Genomic DNA, 26,135 nt, shown 5'->3' on the forward strand with positions numbered 1-26,135 from the left:
TTGATTTAGTCTGTCCCCTTAACATCCAAGCCAGTGTGTTCACACAGTAAGTGATGTGACTGGCCACCACCATCAGATTTCTCTTTGCTGCCTGCCCATGACCCCAGTGTTCTCCTCCATTTTCTTCCTGTCTGCCGGGTGAGAAATCTCTGGTGTTGAATCTTATGTCGTGGACCACAAATGGTCTATCATCTCTCCAACATGGAAGCAGATACTAGATACATTTGTGCAGATGGCTAACAAGTCGGTTCAGCCCGATGTTCTACCAGATCTGAAGGCCAGTCCTTGCACTTAAAGATCTTAAATGCCTCGAAATGTATTCTCATTTATGTTCCGGACAATACGTCAGCATGTTGGTTTTAGGTTCATTGGTACCCTGCAAGGGGGTGTGTGGTGGCCTCCCAGCCAATGGGCGGGGGTTACCAGACAGTAATCCCACCGCTCTGAACCTCCTCAGGGCTGGCGGCTGCCATCTCCCCTCGCCGGGGAATGAGGTAAGTGCTTTTAACCTGCCTCCCCTTTCCCCACATTTCCCTTCCCTCCCTCTCTCCCTCCCTCCCTCCCTCCCACACTTACCCACTTTTCGGGAGCGGACGTGCTGGAAACACTACTGTCTCCAGCACGTCCGCTCCCGCTCTGCGACAGGCCACCATGGAAAGCAAGACTACACGTCCCTTCGCTCCTTTCAATGGCAGGCATTTTATTTTAATTACTTTTTTCATTTTTTTGAATGGCTTTGCTCGGGCGTGTAATTGTGGGCCCCGGGGCATTACCATGTAGTTCATTGTGCCATATGGAGAATCTGAGAAATACAGGCCAATCAATGTCCTCAAGAGTTTTTCATTCTTCCATCATTACTTTAGAACTACTTTGAAAGATTCTGTACTTGAGACTTCCGAAATCACTTTCCCTTCTGGTACCCATTTACTCATACATCTGTCATACAAACTAAGTCATTTTATAAAATGTGTGTTGATTACAGCATTTCGTAAATGGCAGATGAACATTTTGTGTCGCTCATTGTAATGACATCTGTTGATGCCCAAACACAGGGTTATGCAAACTTTCGGCTTTCCAGTTGTTTTGGACTAAAAATCTCATCAGCCCTAGCCAGCCAATGTTGAGCGTTCATGAAGTTGTAGTGCCAACCATCTGTATAGCTACAGTTAGCTACAATTTGCAGACCCTGGCAAGGGATACATCTTCACGAAAACTAAGTTTTTGTATTGTTTGTCATCCCATACAGTTGGAATAAAAATGTCTGTCTGTTGTGCTCCATTGTGCTCGACCTATAAACATGAACAAATTCTTTACTAAATTACCTACGAATTGTTGCTAGTCCCTTGCTCAAATATCTTCTAGTGTAGTGCATCATCTTTGTACATGCACGGTTTCATAGCCTTGCAATAGTCAAATCTTAGAGAATTTCGGTTAATTGCTGTACGTGAGGCAAGTTTCCAGGACACCACCATAGATTAAAAGCCATGAAAGTACTGATTTTTACCTTTTGGATTCTGGGACTTGTAGTTTTCCTACTAGTTTTCTTTCATTTCAAACGCCAAGTCCCAGAATTTCAAACAAAACCAGGACTGGAAGTCCTTCTCCCACATGGCCATGGGAAACTTGAGAGCTCTGTTAGCGTCTGGATTCATTGGATTTACTGCATAGGATGGGTTTCAAGTTGGATGGTCGAAGCCTGTACATTAATAGGCATCTGGATTAGAGGGACAAAGCGACCATTTCTAACTGAATGTTTTGGTCTGTGCTACCAGTGGAAGCCTCCTGACATTTGTAACCATTTAAACTGAATGTTGTTATGCAAACTAAAGCTAGTGTTTGCTGTAATGATCCCCTCACTGTGCTTCAATGTTTTTCTCTGTGGATTGCTGCACTTGTAGCATTACCTTGTTTTTTTCTTTCAGGACATTGCTGCTGTTTGAGCATAGCGACCTTGTAGTTCTGACATTGCTCACAGTATTATTCACTAATTCGGGAGGAGGGCCGGCAAAGGTATTTTTATTCTCAAAATGAATTTTGTTTCTTGGATGTTTTGTAATAGATTACACATTAAATGTACTGTTTGCATATTACGGAAGCTGTTTGAAAATGCAATTGAATTAATTTTTCATATTCCTTAATTTGCAGACAAGAGGGGCGGCTTTTTTCATCATTGCTGTAATTTGCTTGTTGCTGTTTGATAATGATGATCTCATGGCTAAGATTGCAGAACACCGTATCCTTTATCCTGTGTTTGGAGCCAAGATGAATTGTGGTGGCATTTAAATCTGTATACTGCAATCATTATACTGTACATTTTTTATTTTACTTTGTTAATGCTGCTTGTATTTTGTGTTAATTCAATTTGGCAAAATCATGTGAATTTAAGGGATGAATTTGAGGTGTTTTGTTAAGAGAAAAGATGTATGAGAAAAGGGAGGGGTTTTTGATTAGCTATTGGAAGTATGTGGGCCACCTCCATATATGGGAGACTTAATTTCTGATGCTTGTGGATGTGCTTAGTCACATGCTGTGCATAAAGTCTGACATCTAGTGGTAATCGCAGAGTATTGCATCTTTTTTTTTCGAAGATCGAAAGGGCCGTCAACCAGGCCGTGACGTGTGGTGTACCAAAAATCACTTGCGCGTCAAGGTCCTACAGTTTTTTCCGCCAACCTAGTTGGTCGCATATATGGAGCTCATAAGAGTTTTATATTGCTTATCTAATACCACTGCCCACAGTGGTTTAGTACATCTTCAACCATCATCTCAACGGCTCTTTTGTGGGATTACTGCTCGCTGATGCCGACATCCCCGACTGCTCGGTGACTGATCACTCCATGGCCTCTGCCTTCAGGCCCAGCATTTTAAAGTAGGGAGAGAGGGGCGGTTTTCTTCTTCTCTTTGAGAATGTATTTGTATCACCCATCTTACTTTCCTCTTGGTCTGGCTGCTGCTCACCTCTGCTGTGGAGAGGGCTCCCTTTAAATTCTGCCCATCCTGCAACTGTAAATTTCCCCAGAGAGGCACCCATCGGAAATGTAACGGGTGTTTTCCTTTCGACCATGACGAGTGCTTGTGTAAGGCCTGTAAACTCTTTCAGCCTAAAAAGCTGAAAGACAGGTTGACTAAGCGGTGGGTGGCCTTCGCTATGCAGGCTGAGAATCTTTCCCCCGCGGGCTGTGTCGCTTCGGACGAGGAATCCATCGGCAGCAAAGACTGCAGTTCTGAAGCCATCAACCTATCCGAGGAGCCTACGTGGTCCCATGTGTCCGTCCCTGCCCCCGACAACCATGCCGCCCGCACTGCTATGGGGAGGTTACACCCCGGCGACAAGTGCACCCGCACACCATGTCCATAAACACACAACCCACAAAGCTTCTTCGACGGGGATCGTCGAAGAAGGCCTCAACGCCTATAGGTGCATCGAAGTCTTCGGCGGAGCCTTCCGAACCTCGTAGTTCCGCGCCCTCCACGCAACTGCCACCGCGGCATGCAAATGGGCATGAGACATCTTCTGGAATGGGCAGTTCGCTTCAAACTTCCACCACTGATGCGTTACCGTCCAAAGGCGCTAGAACACCAAAAGACGTGGTAGCGTCATCGTCACCTGGAGACGCACAAAAATCTTCTAGGCCATAGATAATGCTTCCAAAGCTCTGCAAGAAGCTTTCTCCTACCATTTCAACTGCTAGGGACTGCAGGCAAGCCCTCTCTTCCCGGGGTTGGGGGGGGGGCTATTCTGAGGCCTCCCAGCCTCTTTCTAAGGTCTTATATAGGGATTCACCCCCTTCTGTGCAGCCCCTCCCCCCGACCCGCCAGCTTCCTCAGAATGGACCAGGAAATAGTTTGAGGAGTGTATGGCTAGGATGGCTGAGTTCATGAACGTTTCAGGCCAGTATGATAATATATTGATGAGGCATAGAGAAGTGGACTCATGCCCCATCCCCTCTAAATCTCAGAAACTTCCCTCTGTGCTCAGTTTCCCTCTTTGGAGGAACCACAGGAACACCACTTAAATAACTTTTGGGTATGACCCAGAGGATCCGGGTCAGGATGTTTCTTATGGGAGTTTTGACTGTTATTACCAAGACCCGGTCTGTCAGGATCCAGATTGGGACCAGGTGAATGACCAGGGCTTGTGGCACACACCACCACATAACGCTGACCCAGACGTCATCTGTCTGGATGCCCGCACTACTCCTCTGCCAAGAGATTTGTCGCCAGTTGACGACCAAATGCTGTTTAACTCCCTCCAAACAGGGCAGCCGACCTTTTTAAGATCGCTACGCATGTAGCTGCCTCTAACTCGGACTTCGTGGAGGACATCCTCACAGAGAAGCTCCGGTTAGCAAAGCCATTCCCTCATTAAACTCCATTAAAAAAACGCCTGGCTCCCTCCTTACTCTCCCCTTACACGGCAGTGAATCCCTACGTGGAAAAAATGTTTTGTCCGGTCCCCCCGAATCCCCTCTACATTAGGGGCCATGCCACACCATACTCTTTGGTCGTAACCACCACTCGCAAGCGGGCAGGGGTACCACTGTCCTCGGCAGAATCTCCTTCAGACAAGGATTGTAAAAAGCTTTACGCCCTTGGTAAGCGTGTCGCCGCCTCTGCAGCTTACTCCACGAGGATTGCAAACACCATGCTCCTTGCGAGCTATAGTGATGTTCAGTGGGGCCTATCACAGGATGGCTTTCAGGAATTTCCAGAGCCTACCCGATCATGCCTGCTGGCGATCGTGGCTGAAGGCAGGCAGGTTACCCAGAATATCCTGAAGAACACTCTGGACTCGGCCGAAACGCAGGGTGCAACCTTGCCCAGGCAACCCTGCTCAAGCGGGGCACGCCTGGTTGAAAAACTCTGACTTCAAGCTGAAACACAAGCCTCCTTAATTAATAAGCCCGTGGAGGAAACCAATCTGTTTGGGAAGGTGGTCGACACCGCCCTGGAAAAGGTGTAAAAAGTAGCACGAGAGATTAAAGTCACTTTGCCAGATCTCGGCTAAATTTTTTAACCAGCGCAGCGGCACAAATGCCCGCCAGTTCTTTCTTGGCCAATCCTTCTCCCGCTCACCCCATGTTCAGTATGGCTCGGGGGGGTTCCAACTGGTCCCCTTGACAGGGCTCCTCTGGCAATTTCCAGTATCAATAAAGAGTCTCTCGTCGGGTTAAGGGCATAGGTAGAAACTCTGCTTCCATAGGCTCCCTGGCCTCCTTCTCCAAGTGACTTGTCGGTCCAGGACCCCCTCCCACGCTTCCCCGGTCGGGTGGGGGGGTCACCTGTCATCATTCATCCATGCTTTGGAGGGGATCACATCAGGTCAATGCGTACTAAAGACTGTTGCCCACTGGTTCTGTATCGAGTTCCTCTCACAGCCATCTAAGCCATCCCCCTTCTCCAGGTAAACAAAGGTATTTATTCAGTGTACTTCTTGAACCCAAAAAATTCAGGATGCACTCTTCAGAAGGTAATCCCCCTGCTGCTACAGGGGATTATATGGCCACATTGGACATGAAATATGCATACTTTCATATTTCAATGTTGCCAGCGCACAGAAAGTACCTCGGGTTCATGATAGAGGACACCCACTATCAGTTCAAGGTTCTCCCCTTTGGCATTGCCTCAGCCCCAAGGGTGTTCACGGAGGTACTGGCGGCGGCTCACCTGCGCAGGCAGCTCATAGCGGGGGATTCATACGGAACATGCCTAGCGTACACCCAGAAGACAGTGGATCTTCTCTTTGACCTAGGTTTGTCTTATCAACGAGAAGAAATCCTGCTTGATCCACAGTCAAATAAAACCGTTTCCGGGGGCACTGATTCAGACAGAAGACAAGCATGTCTTCCCCTCCAACGAGACAAAAAAACATGCTGTTCCAGATCCCTCGCTATGTAGCCAGTTATCGGGTAACCGTATGCAAGGCCATGCGGCTGATGGCTTCCTGCATCATCCTAGTTTCTCACGCTCGTCTGCGCATGCGCCCCATGCTAGAGTGGCTCTCGAGCCAATGGTGTCAGGCCAGTGGCCAGTGGGATGATCTAGTGGTTGTCTCGACTGCCCTCGTTCAGTCTCTGCAATGGTGGTCAAGGGAAAACCTGCTGAAGGGAAAAACCTTCACCATCGCAGCAGTAGAAGCCACTCTTACCACAGGCGCATCTCTGTCGTGGTGGGGGGGTTCACCTCCTTCAACATAAGTTCACAGTGTATGTTCCCCATCAGTAGCGTCCAACCACATCAACCTGTTGGAGCTGCTATCATTGTTCAAGGCCCTGAAGGCTTTCCAGGCACACCTCCCAGGGGAAGACAGTTCTTATCCTCACGGACAGCACCACAGCCATGTACTACCTGAACAAACAGGGGGTGCTCTCTGGGGCTATCCACACTGTACCAGAACACCTGTAAGCGGACACTCAAACACAATATGGTCCTCCTTTCACAACATGTTCCAGGAGAACTCAATATTCTGGCAGACATACTCAGCAGAGATTTCCCCCTACACGTAGAGCATGGGTGGGAACTACAAGAGGACATTTTACTCAACGTCTTTGCACAATGGGGCTTCCCAGAGATAGACTTGTTCGCCACCCTGGAAAACGCCCAATGGCCAGACTATGCCTCCAGATACCCATAGAATCGCTCAGAGGGAACAGTCTCTGGATACCATGGTTTGGGAGATTTGCCTGCGCTCCCCCCCTGACCCCACTTCTCTCCAGAATAGTGCACAAGATGCACCGGGAACTGGTCACAATGACTCTGGTGGCCCCGATGGGGCCCACCAGTCCTGGCTCTCCCTTCTCATGGCAATGTCAGTCTCCCCTCCCAGGAAGCTGCCATGCCCGTACAACATGCTGTCCCAAGATCAGGGAGTGACACTACATCCATGCCCCCAAACGCTCAATTTAGCAGCCTGGCTCCTGAAGTCATAGGACTTAATTCACAGAAGAGTTTTATAATGGCAAAACCGGATTAGACATGCTACGGAAGGCACGGAAACCTACCAGCAGACATTGCTACTCCAGTAAATGGAAGCGCTTTACCTGGTGTAATACCAATGGCGTCAATCCCATTGATTGCTCTCTTAAAGACATCGTCCTTTACCCAACTCACCAGTTAGATTCAGGACTTGTTTTCAATTCTCTAAAGGTCCACTTAGCCGCTGTTTCGGCATACACCACATCCCAGAGCAAGGTTTTGTGGTGGAAGATTCTTGTTATAAAAGCCTCTATGGAGCGGGTAAAGAGACTTCATCCCCCTATCTCCAACCCAGCTCCCGGATGGGACCTGAATGTTGTCTTACCAAACTAATGGGACCTCCCTTTGAACCATTGCACAAGGCTAGCGTTAAGGCACTCGACTACAAGACTGCCTTCCTAGTGGCCAAGACCTCTATAAGGAGTGCTGGTGAACTGCAGGCCCTTTCAGTTCAGGACCCCTTTCTTACTATTCACAAGGACAAGGTGGTTTGCGCACACACCCACGCTTTGCACCCAAATTTATCTCAAAGTTCCATGTGAACCCATCCATTGAAGACCTACATTACTCGCCGTAATTGTATTTCCGATTATTGGTTCTGCTTAGAATCACATGTGCTTAACCTTCCTTCCCTCTTCGAGTAGAAGGAACATAGACTTCTTTCACCTTCTCTCTTCTGTGCTCACTCACGCAGATACAAGGCTCCCTCGCAGCAGAAAAAAAACAACCAGTGGAACCTTGACACTTGAGGGATTTTGGGTACACCACATGTCACATAGTGATAGTTACAGTCGCACGCATGTCGACGCCCCTTTCGATCTTCGAAAGAAAGATGCAATACTCTGCGATTACCATTAGATGTTGGACTATATGGACAGCATGGGAATCTAAGCAGATAAAATCATCAGAAATATGATTAGGGTGAGTAATGTATGTCATTCATTGTGGGATGATAAGGAGAATGCAAATGGTGACCCGTCGAGGCTAGCAGGGGCTTGCAGCCAATCACTTTAAAAAATAATTGCATTTTTACAATGTGAAGGATTATTATATGAACTAGGCTTCCTTTCGATTGATTCCTTGCAGTCTCAGTCCATCGTGTTTTAAAATGTAGTTCCAAAGAGGACTTTGTTTCATGGCTTTGGGCGGTGTTAAGAAGTAACTTTAACCATTCCAAAAAGCCGATTTAGGAATTAATCTTAGGGTGAGGTTGTTGAGTTAAAGAAGGGTTTGTCTTTTTTTTTCCATTTCCTCATCCTTGGATAATGTATATAGAGGTCTGTCTATCTCGCTTGCAGAATCCCGGACATTAAAAATCTTTTTGTGTAGATTCATTTATTCTAGCCTCCCTTCCTTGTTCAAGGGGATGGTTGCCTCGGTTCCTCTTTTGAGGACATTCACAGTGTTTTACATGATACTTCTGATGGAAGGGATCTGATGTCTATGAAATTAAATGCCCTTTTCTCACCTTGATCACCCAGCACAGTAGAATCGGTCTCAGAAATTATCCTCCATTTTATAAGCTTATCCCCAAATTTGATCCCTATTGCTGGCAGAAGTATTGTCCTAGCTATCTTGCCCTCTTGCTATGTTATTTCGGCCCTTGATTCCTTCCATGAGTTGAGCTGATAGACTGCTCCGGTGCTACTTCTTGTGGTATATGCTAAGAAAGGATTTGAGAAGGGATTTGATGATCTGAAATCTCCCTTATTTCTAACCTAGTTTCCATGCTTGGTTTCTGTTCAGAGCAGGCTGTTGGGTCTTGAAGCAGCTGTCTGAGGTAATGGGAGGGCAAGGAGACTAAATCCTGAACAGCTAATTGGGAACTGCAAGGTGTGGTTGGCCATGCAGCTTATTGTCTCTGTCGTTTTTCATCCAAGAGCTTGGCTGAAGAGGGAGTCAATTGAAAGACAAAGGTTGATAGAACTGCTTATTCTGTGCTTCTGTGGGCAAGTGTTTCTAGCAAGATGTAGTTATTTCATTTTGTTTTAAAAAAGGCCACTACTTGTTTGTTTTTTACTTTGCTCATCCCCATGAGGCCCATGCTTCATGGAATGCTTTCAGTTTCTAATAAGCCAAAAGGACCTGACTTTGGAATGTTTCCGAACCTAGCGCTCAACACTTGTGTATAGGAGCGTTATAAATGCCATATCATATCATACTATATCATACCATACATGGAGTTTAGTTTCATTGACTGCGATACTAGAGAACACCCACATCTTGCTCCTTTAAGTCTCTCAAACTGCAATACCCTAAGGTGGCATCAGGCTTTGATGAATCCTGTGCTTCTCATCTTAACCCTCTGTCACACATTGTTATTTTGATGCATTATTGTCATTTAGCTCTTAAATTGCCCTTGAAAGAGCATTAGCTTCCTTGCACACCTATTGTTTACTAATCTGACAGTGTCTTCTGTCAGTCAGCATAGGTGAGATGAAGGTGCTTCTTATTGGCCCATTGGCCTGTGGATTTGTTCCCAGGTTGGTACATTGTTTTATGGCTTTCTGAATAGTGGTATGTGTGTTGCATAGCGTATGTATGTTGTTAAGTATGTATTTTACCCCTTATTATTCAAAGGTAAATGAAACCATTTGCTGCAATGGGAGTTGTTTTCTTTTCATTCAGTGAGCAGCAGTGCGTTCCTTGTCCGGCTCTTTTTCCACTGTCCGTGGAGCAACACCAGTTGCTCTGTCCATGGGAAAACGAGGCTGTCAATATGCGGTACCTGTACAATTGTATTCTCTTAATTGTCTAACGTTGTGTGCCTAACCCTTGGAGGCTATTCCTATTATTAAGTACAATATGAAAGAAATGTCTTGTCCAGTGCTTGAAATAATTATTCTGTTCAGGAAATAATGATAAAATCAATCTTTCTTTAAATAATCAGATCCAAAGTCTTTTTGAAGTTTTAGAAATTGAAATCTTTGTTCTTGATTTCTTTTACATCCTACCAATGATCCTACCAGCACCCTTTGGTGTTTTTCATAGCTGGAATCACATATATTAAAAAGCAATACATTTCTTTTTTAAAAGTACTTATCTCACAGTGCGTGTGTAATCTGTTCATCTAACCGTGGGCGTGCTGCTGAACATGAATACTACCCCCCACGTGTGTGTGTGTGTGTGTGTGTGTGTGTAAAGCATCCACGATCTCTGCAGGGCAGGGCTCAATGTACAACAATCTGTTCTACTAGAGTGCTTTCTTGAAGAGGTGTGTGCGTGTGTCTATGCGTGTCGCTTTTTCTAGCATGGATATATGATGTTACATTACAGTCAGCAACAAGGTCTTACCGTAGGCTCTATTGTCGCAGCTACTCTTGCCTACGTATAATGCTCACCCGGCTCAGCATCCTCTCAAACTTCAGTCGCAAAGCTTTTCAGGAATGCTTTATTTCATGCCTTCTGATTTGCCAGATGGGGGTGTTTGAATGAGAATCTCAATCGTGGTACAAAGCCCATCCTTAGGCACCGTCCTGACAGTGAGAGGGCATTTACTTATACAGCAGAGCCATCTTTAATGCTCAATATAACGCGAGGCATAAGGTTGGCACGACTTGAGTACCACTTCCATAATGACTCCTTTTCACATGATCTTTGTACTATAGTTCTTACATTTCCATAGCTGTGTAAATAAAAGGGTTTCTTTTTTCCAAATCCGTGTAGCACATATCATCAAGCCAAGAATCAAACATACAATCTCCAAGTTAACTGCAGATCTTGGTAGCAAACTGTATCTTATGACAATCCCCTACCCCTTTCCCATGGGCTGCAGGCTTAATCATCATTTTCTATCCCCCATTGCTTGTGGTTGCCATATAGGCTGTGCTGCACCATGCATTGTCCCTCCTGTAAACACTTGCCAGTGGCTTACCCCTTAATTCGTGTCCTAGTTGGGTGGCCACCTGATTGAGAAGCTACACGTTACTACATGATATGTATGAGACCAAAGGCTCCATTCTAGCACCATCGTGCAAGACTTTGATTGTTTTCCGTGACTGATTTTCCTGATATTTAATTTCCTTGTTGAGTTCTGTGAGACGGGCATGGTATCAAGAGAAATGACACAGACAACAGATATATATTTCTTAACAATTAATAATCAGGATGGTGTAACACCTAAATAACCCTATGATATGGTGGGATTTCCCTACCTAAAAGAAATCTAAGGAAAGTCTGTGTCCACAAGACCGAACCAAAAAGTCAGGCTGTATCAAAACCTATGCTTGTCCTCCCAACTACAACATCTATTGGGGAAATGTTCTCAACCAGATATAAGTGTTCACAAGTAAATGTGCAGCTACTGGCAATTTAAGTTCATCTGGAGTTCTCTGTCTCGATTGCAACACAGTTCAATTGTAACTTCCTTTCAAGAAGGTTTGATCAAGTTACCTTCAGTCGGTTCACCGGTATCACAGTTCGCATAAAAAGAGGGTCTTGGGTTTCCCTTCCCCAAGTTCAAATGTAACCGAGTTCATACATCCTGGGACTCCCTTCCCCACGATTTGTACTGAGCAATTGACATGTTTCCTCTGTTCACAGGTTCACAAGAAAATACTCATCTTAACCCTCTGTCATACATTAAAGGTCACACAACCAGTAACCACATAACATGTCTGTGATTTGACTCTATAGGTTGGCAGTGTCTGTACTAGTTTAGTTTATTATTAGTAAACTTCTTGATCTAGGCGCAGTTGTCAGACCTGGTAGTGAGTTATTTGATATCTTCTAGTATCCCAGAATATTCATTCAGTCTTTTTAGCACTTCATAGTTTGATTAAGTAACGGCTGTCTTTTCATTCGCTTTTTCATAAATGAAGCATTTACTTGGTTTCTCTCAAACCACAACTCTCCTACCGCTCAATATTCAGTAAATGTGGTGTTAGTTTGTGTTCATCAGGATAGTGCTTTTCATTCATTTCTGTGTTCAAGAACTGTAACTTTAAATTATTAAACTTGAATAACACCTTTATGCAATTCAGTGTTCAGTTAATGCAATTTTCAATGATGCGGGTGTAAACGGCACCCTTCATTAAGTTTTGTTTTCAGAAAGTTAGCATTTCCAAGGTCCCTTGGAGCACTCCAGCGTTCCGGTAAGTGTCGGGAGACTAGGGTCTCTGCAGCTCCATTCAGCGGCTTTCCCCCAAGCGGGAAAACCAATTTGCCATTCACTGGGTGCTCTGCTCAGCATACGCCAGCCTTCGTGCTTGGCTCTGCCTCTGCTCCCTGGCAATGCCTGCTGTACGCCTTCCCTCACAAGGGCTCCCAGTCCTGCGCAGTCGCCCTGGCAAGGCTCTCAGGATCTTCGTCAGTGTGTTGGCGTCTCGGCGTCTTGCTCCTCTAAACGACAGTTCCTCAACTCTCTTCTCGCTCTGCGACTGCACCTTCTTTGTGCTTCTGGATTCCACCTTTTATGCTCTCCTCTACTACTAACAGGTTGTAGGTGAAACAAAGTATGCTCAGTTGCCTGACCGTGCTTAAGCCTATTAGTGTGACATGCCTGATCTACGTTGTCTCCAAACCTCTCTTCTTTGTCCCAGTACCAGAGTGTTGTTTATAATAGGAAATGTGCACTACTCCTAGTTACCTCTTCTTCTTCTCAGCAATTAAGGGAAAACTACCAGGAAGAATGAGATGAGATTGGCAATAGCCCATAAAGGCTAAGGCCGGGGAGGGTAGGTCAGTATCAGAAAAGGGGGGGGATACCCTGCCTCACCTTCAGGTACTCTTTCCCCAACTTTCAAGAGATCCTCCGTTGCTTGTACTTCCCAAGGGTTGCGATCCAAAAGCGATTGCCCTTCGCTGGCCACCTGAACAGAAGATCCCCGGGGAGCAGTTGTGAGAGTACCTTCAGGTTTCTCAGTCCTCTTTGGATACGTAATTACCGATTTGCTTCAATAAGAGACACAAAGTCCTGTTTACCCGTGCGGGCTGCACTCGTTGATGGTACCCTTTTTTATGTTGTATTTGTTTTTCTTTCTAGTGTCGCTATGGTGTAGCTTGTACACAGTTGGAATTTCCATACCTGGAGCAGCTGCATAAAACAAGTTCAGTGTCCTAGATGTGGTTCCTATAGGAGAGTGAGAGTGAGAGGTAGAGGGATATGGATGTTGCCATATATGCCAATAATTACTGCCTTCCTCAGAGAGTAAGCGCTACAGTTACTAAAACAAGATATGAGCAGTTTGTGTGGGATGTCTGAAACGGATCTGATACTTCAGTGAAAGGCATCTCACCTCAAACCCAACATCGATCTCATTGCAAGCAAATGCTTCAAAATTGCTTTTTTATTGGCTTTGCACCACAAGCCATGTATTTTTGGGTGTTGTTTTTTTCTTTTTTTATACTCCTCTTATCTTTGTTGCAAAACAGGAGAACCCTGGTTACCTGCCTTTTGCCCCCACTGACTTTTCTCTCCACTTTACTCTTATATTAATATGTGTTCCTTAGTGATGTTTCACTTTCTTTGCCCTATATAGTTAGTTTTTGTAATGTTAAAATGTTTCTTTATTTTTTCAAATTTCAGTGACTTTTACATTGAACCCAATACGCACCTTTTCAGTGGGAGAGCCCTGTAATGGTTTGGGATTTCATTGAAATGAGTTTGTGTAATAGATGATGAGGTGACATGGGTCTATGCTCTCCTTGTGAATGTGGCTCCCTTCTCGTCCCTGCCCTCCTCTACCAATGAGAGGGTACAATAATAGATGGTAACATTTCAAATCAATTTCATAACTTGGCTTGAGCTGGCGGGCCGTTTCCAGCCGTGAACACCCTGCACGTGGGGGTGATTGCTATAATAAGTTACATAGGTTAAACATAACACGTAGCAAAACACAGTATGCATGAAACAGCAATGTTAAATGAAGACCCCAACCACAACATTTGCTAAATGTAAGCTCACTGCCTGGTGGTAGGCACTATACATCTAACCTTACAGAGAAGAACAATTGAAACCCTAGACAATCGTAAAAACACATTTAGAGAGTCCTAAACCAGGCCCAATAGGACACACATGAAAGTCACCTCTAGTACATAGTAGCATTTATGATACAAATGTACATTTTATATTGTGCATGGGACCCAGATGGAGGGATTAATTGCTGTCCAACAAAGCCCACATGGCCACCAAAATGTGTGGTACAGTTAGGCTGACACTACCAGACCCATAAGGTCTGATTACATTCCAAGAAATTAGACACACAATTAACCAAGAATGACGCACTATAACTTTGCACATTTCAGGATACTGGAGTATGATACTGTAATGTAAATGTGCAGTTCATCTGGGATGTTAGCTAAAAATCCAGGGACCCAAAAGGGAACCATTATTAATGTCAATGTTCAGCTAAGTGACATTAAATCACGTTAGAGTTTGCAAGCCCAATGGGAAGTAACGGTCATTAGGACACAGTTATGGGTAGAGACAGTCCAAATCTATGGAAAACTGTGCAAATCTCCAGAAATATTATTCATATTCTTGCATGGTAAAGCATTCCATAGTGCAAATAACAAAGGGGGGCGAGGGGGGAGTGCTGGGAGAATCTCTGCCAGACATGAGTCCTGTTTACAAGAGCCTTACCCAGAGTCTTTAGCTTTGCTGGAACCGTCCAAGCATATCAAAATCTGCAGGTGATTTCTAAAATCTGTGGAGAATTGGGGAAAAAGGAGAAGGCTGATAACATAACATGGAAGGCAGCCAGCCTAACCTCCTTCTTGGCATTTGAGGTTGCATTTAACATTTGATGGCAGCACCCCTATACATGCAGGGTTATAATTTACATACAGTGCCTATACCAGCGATATGATGACATGTGGATGCTTGAGGTTGCACTTTGCATATGATTGCAGCACCTGGAAATGTGTGTGTTTTAGTTAAGCATGGTCACCACTTTGGTTATGATGCCATTTTTAGGACATTTGAGGCTCCACTTGACATGACATGGCCTTTGTCTTGTGACATAACCAGAGTGCCTTATTTTGCATGAAATGCAGGGGCAGGAGGACAGAGTTGTAGAGCGCCAGAGTAGAAACCTGCATGTCTAGGGCTACGCAATCTAGTATGTATTGCTATATTTTGCCCTGTTACTCACATTGGAGTAGTACAAATTAAATCAGCCTTCACTTAGACCTCACATGGCAGTGCCTCTCCAATGATGATCCTGGTCATTAGATGGCAAATGGGGTGAGTACCTGGGCATATGATGGGAGTACCTGGCTAATGCCTACTGATTATTATGTACATGCCATAACTGTTGGCTTTACTCCTGCTTGTTTCAGTTGTAGAGAGCCCTAGCAGAAACCTGTACATGTAGGGTTATACCATGCATCTAGAAAGGATTGCCATATTCTGAGCTGTTACTGGGGTAGTGCAAAATTAATTCAGCCTTCGCTCAGTGCTCACTTTGTGATTAGGCCAGACCTTGTGACATCATGCCAAGAGTGCTGTGTCCTGAGGAAAATGGGGATGACGTGAAATTGGAGAAAGCCCTAGCAGAATCCAAAATGGTGGAACCTCTCTCTTAGCCTCCCTCTCTCCTATGACTGCTCTAACGCTACACACTTTCCATGTCTGCTAAGTCCAAAGGAACTCCTGTTGTCAGCATGTGGTGTTAGTGCCTTTGTCAGTGCTGCCTCTGACGCACCAATTCCCTGGAGATCTCCTGGGGTGAGTTGCTGTGCCCTTGTGACTCTTCCTGCAGGAAGATTTATTTTCTATTTTAATTATATCTTTTAAAACGTGGACCTAGCTTGAGAGAAGCAGAGTGCTGTACAGGGATTGGATAGCCAGAGTTTGGGCTGGCATCTTTTAACAATAGCACTGTAATTTGACTTGCGGTTGGTGCGTACATTGGGATTAGTCCTTGGACAGGTGTTTGAAGCAATCACGTTTTGCAGCATTTGCGAAATTGGAGAATTTTGGGGCATTCCAAGCAGATACCAGGATAGAGTTTCAGAGGGTGAGTTTGTGACAAGAGAAGGGATGTTTGTGAGTCCCCTCTTTGCGGTTGTGATTCGAGCCAGTTGGTTGATTTGCTGCACGAGGAGCGTGCGCCACCAGACATGTGGAGCTTAGCCTCCAGGTAGGCTGGTGTACTACTTATGACTGCTTTTGTAGATGAGTGTCCTGGCCTGAAGAGGAAGCCAATGTAGCTGGCATAGGATGGGGGTGATTCAGTGTAATTTCTGAGCACCCCACTTGCTGCAGCCTGGTAGACTGCTTTTAGGGGAGCCGATTCAGCGGCTGTAGCCTTGTCAGGAGGGTATTTCCCTTCCCCCGCCATCGATATGCAAGACCACAAGGGCCTGCACTATGATCTGGAAGTACTGCAGCAGGATACAAGTTTGATTTTGCGAAGGGTGGAGTTTTGCAGCTATTCCGTTTGGGCCTCCTTGGCAATGTGTTTCTGTAAGGAAAGGCTGCTGCCAGTGGTGAAGCCAAAGGATTTTGATGAATCCGAGGGCTGCCGATCAAATCCTTCTAGGTGTATATCATTGCGCCATTGTTGGACAAGTTGTTGTTTAGCGGGAGGAGACTGATGAATTCTGTCTTTTTTGGATTAAGTTTGAGGAAGGCAATAGACATGTAGGATTGGATGATGGCTAGGTAATCGTGGAGACGACTGATGTCTTGTTTGCTTTTAACTTGCATGGCCAACTGAGTCTCGTCTGCGTATTGGTGGATGACTATTTTGGGATCTTTGAGGAGTGTGCCCAGAGGCTCCATGTAATGGTTAAAAAGGATTGATAAGAGGGTGGATCCTCGACTCGGCAGGAGACTTGGAGTTGGTTAGAACTCAAGGTGTTAATCTGGATTGCCTTGTGTCTGCCCGAAAGGAAAGAGGTAAACCAATTCGGGACAGTGCTAGAGAATCCCATTCTGTCTGCGAGGAGGGAGAGGAGGATGTGGTGGTTGCCGGTCTCGAATGTGGTCGAGGAGGACAAGGAGGCATGATCTGGAGTGCATCATCCACCACTTGAATGGTGGCTGTTTCAATTGGGTGGAACCCTGACTGATGGTCTTTTAGGATGTGTAGTTACTCAATTCTGGCGAGTAATTATGTAGCAACTACTTTTTCCAATATTTTGCCAATATTTATTTATTTTATTTTATTTATATTTATTTTGGTTGGTCAAATTAATTTAACCTTTCAAAACAAAACTTTTCTAAAAAATTAATACATAAAAATACATTGTTTTCATTTACAATGACCATAATGTACATACTCATCACAAATTCTCAAAATACATAAATGAACAATAATTTCAATTTAGTAAAAATAAGAATCCTAAAGATTCTAAAGTATACTCATCAAATAGTCATATTTACAGTAATAATAATTAATCAATTCATCAGAAGCCACACACCATAGAGTTCAATTTTTGGTGAATTTGCATTACTATAACATGATGTTTTAGCATTAGAACATAGTTGTAGATTCAGCTGGGTGCAGTATTGCTTTTAGAAACTGCATTGTAGCTATTCTTATTGAGATTTTTGATATAGCAAACAATTCATACCATAACTCATCATTAGAACGAGTTAAATAATGTGATTGGGTGAGTTTATGAATAATCGTTTCTCTTTGTGTTTTTAAACCAGAACATACAATCAATAGGTGTTTAAGAGTCTCTTCCATCTCAACAAGTTTACAAAATCGGCAATGTGCAACTTCTGCCTTGATTAGACCTCTTCTCAACAGAATTTGATTTGTAGGCCACAGATTTAATCGAAATCTTAAAATCTGATTTCTCAGTGTTACTGAGGGACATTTCAATAGATAATCGGCCGCCTTTCGAAATTTCTTATGACCGAATAGTGCTCTGTCAAAGTCCTTTAATGCTAAACATTTTTGTTGTGTATTTTGCCAGTCAAATGTGTACAATTTCAATTTGGCCCTATTCGGAATCTGCAGTAACAGTTCTAGTGATATATTCGCTTCACTCAAATCATTAAACACTGAGGTCCTCCAATTCCTTGGAAATGGATGTTGAGAGCATAGCAAATAGTCTGCCAGTGCTGTTAACACATTGTTCGTAGTTATTCCTAAGATACATTTCCGTAAAAGATTACATCTTTTCCAGACTGCTTGAATGTGCATCGAGAGAGTGCCCAATTCAAATCGCAGAAGAGCATTTGATGTCGAGCTCGGCAAATTTAGGTTTTTTTTCCAAAATTGAGCTTCAATTCTGTCCCAATATTCTCGTTTTTGAGGTGTCCACGTTTCAGCCCCATAAGTCATAATGGGAATTACTTTTTGTAGATAAAATATGAGAACATGAGAGCAAGAGAATTTGCCAAATTTGGCTAAAAGTATTTTGGCCTGCGAAATCAAAGATGACAGTTTTCTACTCAAACTACTTTGTTCTGGTTTGTTTGCAATGGAGTTACTAAACATTACACCGAGATATTTGTATTCATCAACTATCAATAATTTTTGATTAAACAAAACCCAATTATTATGTTTCCGAGGTTTCAGTTGATTATTTCTTAATTCCATAACTTGGGTTTTTTCCAAATTAATTGTCATGTTATTCTTAACAACAAAGCATTCTAGCTGGTTAAGAAGTGATTGAAGTCCACTCGGTGTTTGTGAGATAAGGACCAAATTATCCGCATAGAGAAGCCATGCGATGGTTTGCTTGCCAAGTTTAGGTGCATCATTAATTACCTTCAAGAGATCTACGCCTATGTCAAGAATTAACATATTAAACAATGTAGAGGCAAGAATACAGCCTTGTTTTAGGCCGCGTTTAGTGTGGATGGTTTTAGATAACAACCCGTCAAGGTTCAATTTCACTTGCATAGTTGTATCAGAATGTAACAGTTTTATTAATGAAATAAGTGTTGACGGGCAGCCAAAATTCGACATTTTATCAAATAATAATTGTCGATCAACTGAATCGAAAGCGACTCGAAAGTCGACAAATGCCAAGTACAGAGCTTGTTTTTTCCATGCATGTGCTGCTTTAATGGCATTGAGTATGGTTATGTTGATAGCAGTGCCTAGCCCCGCAACAAAACCCGTTTGAAAGGGGTCACGTCTGTTTTCATTGTTTAACCAGAAATTAAGATCCCGCAGAATAATTCTGGAGAAAATTTTCCCAGGTGCGTCCAGCAATGCTATTGGACGATAGCTTGCTGGGTTTGTGCGATCACCTTTTTTATAAATGGGGACTATCACAGCTTTACACCAAGATGGAGGAATGCTTTGTTTCACCAAAATGCAAAGAAAAATTGCATATAGAGCTTTAGCCCATAGAATCGGGTTCTGTTTTAGAGTGTAATTCGACAGACTGTCAGGACCCGTGGCTCTAGATGAACTTGCCTTATTAATATAGAATAGAATGTCGTCTATGTCAAACTGTAAAGAGAAAGGGGAACCTTCAAATCTCGGTAGCTCTTGTTTGCTGTTGTTTGATGGTATATCATACATGTTCGTGAAATATTCAACCCAGCATTCCTCTGGTACTCCATTAATTTGAGACGAAAGTTGTGAACATGTCGTGCCATAGTTAATTAATCTCCAAATTTGCGAAGTATTTTTTTTCTCAGCTACTCGAAGCCATTGTTCACCATCCTTTTGATACATACTTGCTTTATATGCTCTTATCCAATTTTAATAATCAGTTTTTATTTTACGTAGAGCTAAACCGCGATATTTCTGCGGTAGAAGCAAGGATTGTCTTTTTTGTTTTCGAAATAAAGATTTCCTATTTCTAATTGATTGATCATATACATGGGTAGAACGAATGTTATTGTTCATTTTATGCGCAATTGTGCTAGAAGAAGCAAAGAGGTGCATTTTGTCGTAATATTCTAATGGAATAGATGTTTTCTCTGATAGGAGATGATCATCATTAATCAGATCTTCACCCAACGCTTCTAAGTCAGGATTCGTCCAGTATAGCCTATTTAGCTGTGTATTGATCTTCAAATTTTTTAGTTGTCGTTGATGGGTCTGCAAATTACTCTGAGTGTGGACAGAGAATTCAATCGTCAGCATCATATGATCACTATCCACGGAGGGTAGAACAAGAAATTTAGATATCTGGTTAAATAATACTCTGTCTACATAGACATAATCGATAGTTGCTTTGTGTTGTCCGCTAGACCAAGTGTAAGAAGGTGGAATATCAGTTTTAGAAGCACCATTCAGCAATAATAAATCCCAAGTTTCTATAAACGAAAGCCACTGAGAAACCCGTTCCGAATTTCCTTTTTTGGATGTCATAAAAAGGTGAATATTCAGATCTCCAGCCAAAAGTATGTGCATAATATTGGGAGTAGCGGCAATGCTTTCCATGATGGCATTGAGATCTTTTAGAAAGTTAGATGTTAGAATAGCTACAGGATTCCAATACAAGTTAATGATTGCAAATTTCATATCTTGAATTAGAATTACAGACCATTGCATATAGGAATTCGGAGAGGGACAATCAGTTACATTAGTTACAGTTGAGATATCAGAAATTATTGTTAGACCAGACATTGGTCTACCTTTCAGTCCTTTGATTGCAGGAGTCAGATGTATGTGATGATTATCCCATGATGGGGAAATCGTAAGCCAGGTCTCTTGCAGCAACACTATATCAAAATTTTGCCAATAAACGTTAGGTTCGTAATGGGCTGGTAATTGGCCAGGTCATTTGGGTCTAGGCCTTGGTTTTTTCAAAAGAAGTTGTATGAGACCAGTCTTGAGGGTTTTCGTGAATTATCCTTCTGTGAACGAGGCATTGATGATTCTGAGGAGTGCGCTGAGCGCTGGGCCCATCAATTGTTTAATTATGTAGAATGGGATTATATCGACCAAGTAGGAGGTAAGGTTTAAGAGAGGCAATAGTTTTTAGGAGGTGTGGGCAAGAGGGGAGCGAATTTGGTCCAGAGGGGCAATATGCATACTAGGGTGAGGGGAGCTAATCCTGTGGGAGGTTGATTCGATGAGGAGTTGAATTTTGTCTATTGTGGTGTAGAAAAAGTTGTTGATTTTCCTGAGTTGCTTGCACGTCGGTGTTGGGTGAGGGTTTGGTACAATGCTTTACTATTTCAAAGAGGACTTTGCTCCTGTTAGAGGCTGCTGCAATGGTGGTGGAATAGTAAGCAGCTTTGGTTTCAGTAATCTGAAGATTCTAACCTCGAAAGATCAAACAAGGCAGGTTCCTGGCCAATGTCTCACATGGCAGTTGTGAAGATATCCAGGCCAGACTGCTAATACACATTAGCCCTGCCATAGCTGAAGCCCTGCTCATAGATCTGACACCTGTACGAAATTGCTGTGACTGTATAATTGTGTGATCCTAGCAGCCACCATGCCACAACCAGGCATGTCTTGTATTAAACATGCCACAAGTGGCTAGATTACTCAGTTATAATTTCTATCATACGTCCCACAGTTCAAATTCCAGCCCTTTCTGGTGTAACATTTTTTTCCAACAGTTGTCAGGACATTTAAACCTGCCCTGTGCCACTGCATGGCTGGTGCTGAGGATGTCAAAAGGCTATCTCAACAAAGTCATATTTTTGCACTATCATTTTCGCATTTAAAATTTATGAAAGGGGGCTTCTGTTTAGCATACCTCCATTTCAGAAATAGAATTACCTCCAACAATCATTAAACAAAAATTAAGAAAGTGAAGGTTTTTACACCCTCACAAATGGCACTCTGTTGCATTGGGAAGCGGACCATCCTATTGGGCATGGTACTAACTTAACGCAAGTTGAGTTGGGGCTAAACTAGAGGTCATACACTGATCACTGGAAGGTGAAGAGATCTTTGGAATGGAGGCTGTTTAGGGTAAGGAGTAACGTTAAGACATATATTGCCTACTTTCTTTGTATTTTATTGTACCAATCATGGCTAATTCTATTGCTTGGAGAAAGCTTTTGACATTTGGTCCTGGAATTTGTGGACTTACACCTGGTTAACAGCCGAGCAAATGATGGGTACCTACTAGGCCCCACTGCCTCTGACATACGGAAGCTTCTCCTTCAGGGTTTGGAAGCTGATTCAGGTGTATGGGGTGGTAGATATAAGGAGAGGGAGTAATCACTGGAGTAAAGCACACGCATCTTATTCAAACCCTCATAGAAGCTACTCTCCAGGTTGACTACATCTTTCTAGAAGAACAAGTTTGTTTATTGGAGGTGGCCCACGACTTGCTGGTTTATTTTATACCTTTACCTTCCTGCGGCAGACACTGGCTTAGGAAAGTAGCAATGTAACGACATAGTATCGAGGGACCAATTATTTTGGAAGTTTCTTGTAGATGAAATGGAATGCTTTTTTCAGACCAATGATACTGGGAAGGTTCCCAGTATGTTATGGGATGTGGCAAAGCAACCAGTTGGGGTCTTCTGATAAGAGAGTGTGTGAAAAAGAAAAGGATCCATATCCGAAAAGAAAATTAAAGATGCTCTTAATCTACTCAAGGCTCAGTTTTGGTTGTCTGATAATGAGATAGCTTAGTGTGATGGGTAGAGCTGTTATAGATGAGCTAAATTCACTTCAAAGAGCAGATGTAAAGCTACACTTCCGTGCTTGTGATAAATCCTGTGGAGTCATCACTGATCCCCAGCCTAAAGTCTGTTCCCATGTGGCCGCTACCTGATCCTGGGGGTGGTATTCTGAGGGTGGATGACATGGGAGGAGATAGCTATTGGGGGTTGGGGGGTAGGTGACTCCAGCTGGAGAGATGTGGTGTTCCTCAAATTTGTGTGAAGAAAACACCATGATTGCAGAATTTCAGATGGAATGTTGTCATTGTCCAAAACGTTTCAATTATAAAGACCTATAACCTACTTCCGTCAAATATTTCAAACATAATTCTATATACTTTTTAACTCAACTGCGTCCTGTAAGTGTGCGCTAACTGCGTGATGTTGTTTTGGAAAAACAAACTTGCTCAATTCTTCTTCCAAATGATTCTTATAATGTTTATAATCCCATGACTCGATCGCATCCAACTTGACATTCAATACTTTGTATTTTTCTTTAATGTTAATGGTCACACTGATTTGATGACATTCAACTTAATTTCATCGCATTGTCTTTCTCTCTACATGTGTTTCCCCAGTTCTCTCCTGGTTCTTCAGGAGAGAATTCTCTCTTCATCTTTAATTCCTCTTTCTTTGTAGATTAATTAGTTCCTCTTGTTTCTTATGTGTGTGACCTGGTTGTATTCTCCCGAAAGGATACGCTTGTCCTTGTTCCTAGCTTGCCACACTACATTTGTTGTAACTCCCTGTTTTAGACAATTGATATTAAAACAGTCGGATGAGACTTTGCCTAAATCGATCTTATTATTTGGTGTAAGAGTTGTTCTGCATCACATCCTTTGCATGACATGTTACTAATTTAAGGACCTTATGTTCAGGAGGCTGTAACGTCAGACCGCTGGGTCCTCGATACAGTGGCCAAAGGATAGTCTGTGGAGTTCCTCGAAACCCCTCGCCACCATCTACCGTGAGTAGGCCGAATGTCCTATGAACACCTTCACTTCCTCAAGGAGGAGATCCAAATCCTAGCTGGTACCCTTCATGGGACAAAATCAAGGTATTTATTCAATGTACTTCCTTGTTGCAAAGAAAGATTTAACCATGCGCCCGGTGCCGGACCTGCGCCCTGCAAACACATATGTCAAACACCAAAGATTTAGGTTGATAATGCTGCAAGAAGTCATCCCACTCTTGAAAATAGGGGATTACATGGCAACATTGGACATTAAAGATGCATACTTTCATATATCAATGTTGCCAGCACACATGAAATACCTCTGGTACAAATTGGGAGGCGAGCACTACCAATTCAAGGTGCTACCATTCGGCATTGCATCGGCACCCAGGGTATTCACGAAGTTTCTAGCAGTGGTGGCTAACGACTTCGCAGGCAGTCCAGTCTAGTGTATTTTCACTTGGATGACTGGCTTATTACCAAGACTCTTTCCCAGAAGTGCCTTCAAAACACGCAGCAAACAATCTGCTGTTTCAATTGGGCTTCTCCATAAACTAAAAGAAGTCAAGTCTGGTGCCCAGCCAAGTAAAGCAATTTATGGGGGCACTAATCAAAACGTACTTCGGTCTAGTCTACCCATCCGAAACATGCTATTTCAAACACTTCATTTCGTAGCCGGTCATCAGGTGACAGTATGATGCGCCTGTTTGGAATGATGGCTTCCTGCATCTACCTAGTGCCTCACGCCAGTCTGCGTATGCGTCCAATGCGTGGCTAGCGAAACAGTGGTCGCAAGCAAGCGGGTTGTGGGACGATCTAATGGCTGTTTCGCTACTTCTGGTTCACTTGCTACAGTGGTGGAACAGAGACAATCTGCTAAAGAAACAGCCTTTCCCCACACCAGCAGCTGCCTTCCTCATAGCCTTTCCACACAAGACTGCCTTCCTCATAGCCGTTACCTCGATCAGAAGGGTTAGCGAACTACAAGCTGTCAGTACAAGACCCTTTCGTAGTTATACACAAAGACAAGTGGTTCTACGCACACATCCTCGCTTCTCACCCAAATTCATATACAAATTCCATGTCAATCAAACTATGGAGCTTCCTGCATTTTTCCAGAACCCAAAAAACGCAGCAGAAAGAAGTCTACCTACACTATGTACGGAGAGTCGTCGTGTTCTACCTTCAAAAGACAAGGTCGATCAGGAAGACATATCGTTTCTTTTGTATCTGTAGCCACTGGAAGAGATGGGGACCCCAACTCTAAAGCATAGATTTCTAAATGTATTGTTATCTGCATCCAACTCTGTTACTCTTTTGCAAAGAGAACATTGCCTTTTAAGCCCAGAGCACACTCCTCTCGAGGCACTGGGGTGACTTTAGCTTTCATAGCAAATGTGCCTCTAGATGAAATTTGTGCGGCTGCCACTTGGAATTCAGTACACACCTTGACCCAACATTAGTTTCTGGACACACATTCACAGGTGGGACAAGCTCTGCTGAAACATCTCTTTGCAGTGCTACCTTTTAATAACCCACCTCCTTTTACTGGTACTTCTTGCAGATCTATGCAAAGCATGTGATTCTAAGCAGATCCACAAGCCTCAGAAGGGATACATAACTCACTGTAATCGTATATCTGATGCTCGCATCTGCTTGGATTCACATGCGCCCGCCTTTCCTCTGCTCTGGGAGTAGAAGGTGCTTGGGAAAGAAGCATAGATCTTTCACACCTCCTGGTATCTACCTACACTTCATGCTTACAACTTACACTCCCTCTTGCAGAAAAAATAGTCTGAAGGAATTCAATGCGTGAGTGATCATGGGTACAGGGTACGTCACACTAGGGATAGTAGTTACAGTCACGCCCTGTCAACGTTTTTTGAATTTTCGAAAAACTTCATGTGCAATGCTCTGCAGCTTCCTCTAGATGTCGGCCTATGCAGAGCATGTGAATCTAAGCAGATGAAAGCTTCAGAAATACAATGACGGTGAGTAATGCATCAAATATATATTTGTTTGTATCTCTACTTTTCTCGTTTTCTTCTTCTCTCTTTTTCTTTCTTTTTCATAATATTTGGAAAAAAAATTGAGTTTCTTTGTTAGAGTTTTCGATTAATTTATTCTTAGCATTTTGGTTATTTCTCATTAGACTTGTGTAGATCATGGCTCTCGCTTCTTTTAAATTTCTTGGGTATATTTTTTTCTTTTCCCCTTTTTGATTCATTTTCTTTAATATCTAGTCTGTTTTCACTGATGATGTTTTTAATTTGTATCCAACACTGGTATTAGGCCATTTTTTGCCTCATATTGAATTCACTTGCTGGAAAATTTTTATATGTACATAAGGATACATGCAATTGGCAATTTTGAGTATTTTATGATGGTGTTATTGCAATGTCTGCTGCTATCGTGCACTTTGCACTTTATTCGATATACTGTTTGACATATAAAAACGCAACTTTGCGTAAACTAGCCCTTATATAATGCTGCAGAGAATGCCTACATTTCTATACAAGTTCATTCATCTACTGGAAATAAGTCAGTAATACAATGACGTTTATAGCAATGCATGACCTAATAAACTATTTGGCAAATGATAGTTCTTCCAATGATTTTTTGACTTTTTTATGCCAGCATTATAAAAACAATCCTTGTAGAGACTAAGCGCATAAAAATAAATGCATATGTAATGTAATTTGTGATGTC

General features: G+C 43.1%; 1 protein-coding gene across 1 annotated transcript in view; it reads left to right on the forward strand.

The window, feature by feature from the left end:
• The window catches only part of SLC30A5 (solute carrier family 30 member 5), a 738,926-nt gene that overhangs the window by 158,773 nt on the left and 554,018 nt on the right, over positions 1–26,135 (forward strand). Inside the window, exons 5-6 of the mRNA XM_069627390.1 lie at positions 1,923–2,010; positions 2,146–2,233. Of these exons, the coding sequence (XP_069483491.1) occupies positions 1,923–2,010; positions 2,146–2,233 (176 nt within the window). The remainder of the gene's footprint in view (positions 1–1,922; positions 2,011–2,145; positions 2,234–26,135) is intronic.

The sequence above is a fragment of the Ambystoma mexicanum genome, chromosome 6p (assembly GCF_040938575.1).
Source record: "Ambystoma mexicanum isolate Mex_15411 chromosome 6p, UKY_AmexF1_1, whole genome shotgun sequence".
Lineage (NCBI taxonomy): Eukaryota > Metazoa > Chordata > Amphibia > Caudata > Ambystomatidae > Ambystoma > Ambystoma mexicanum.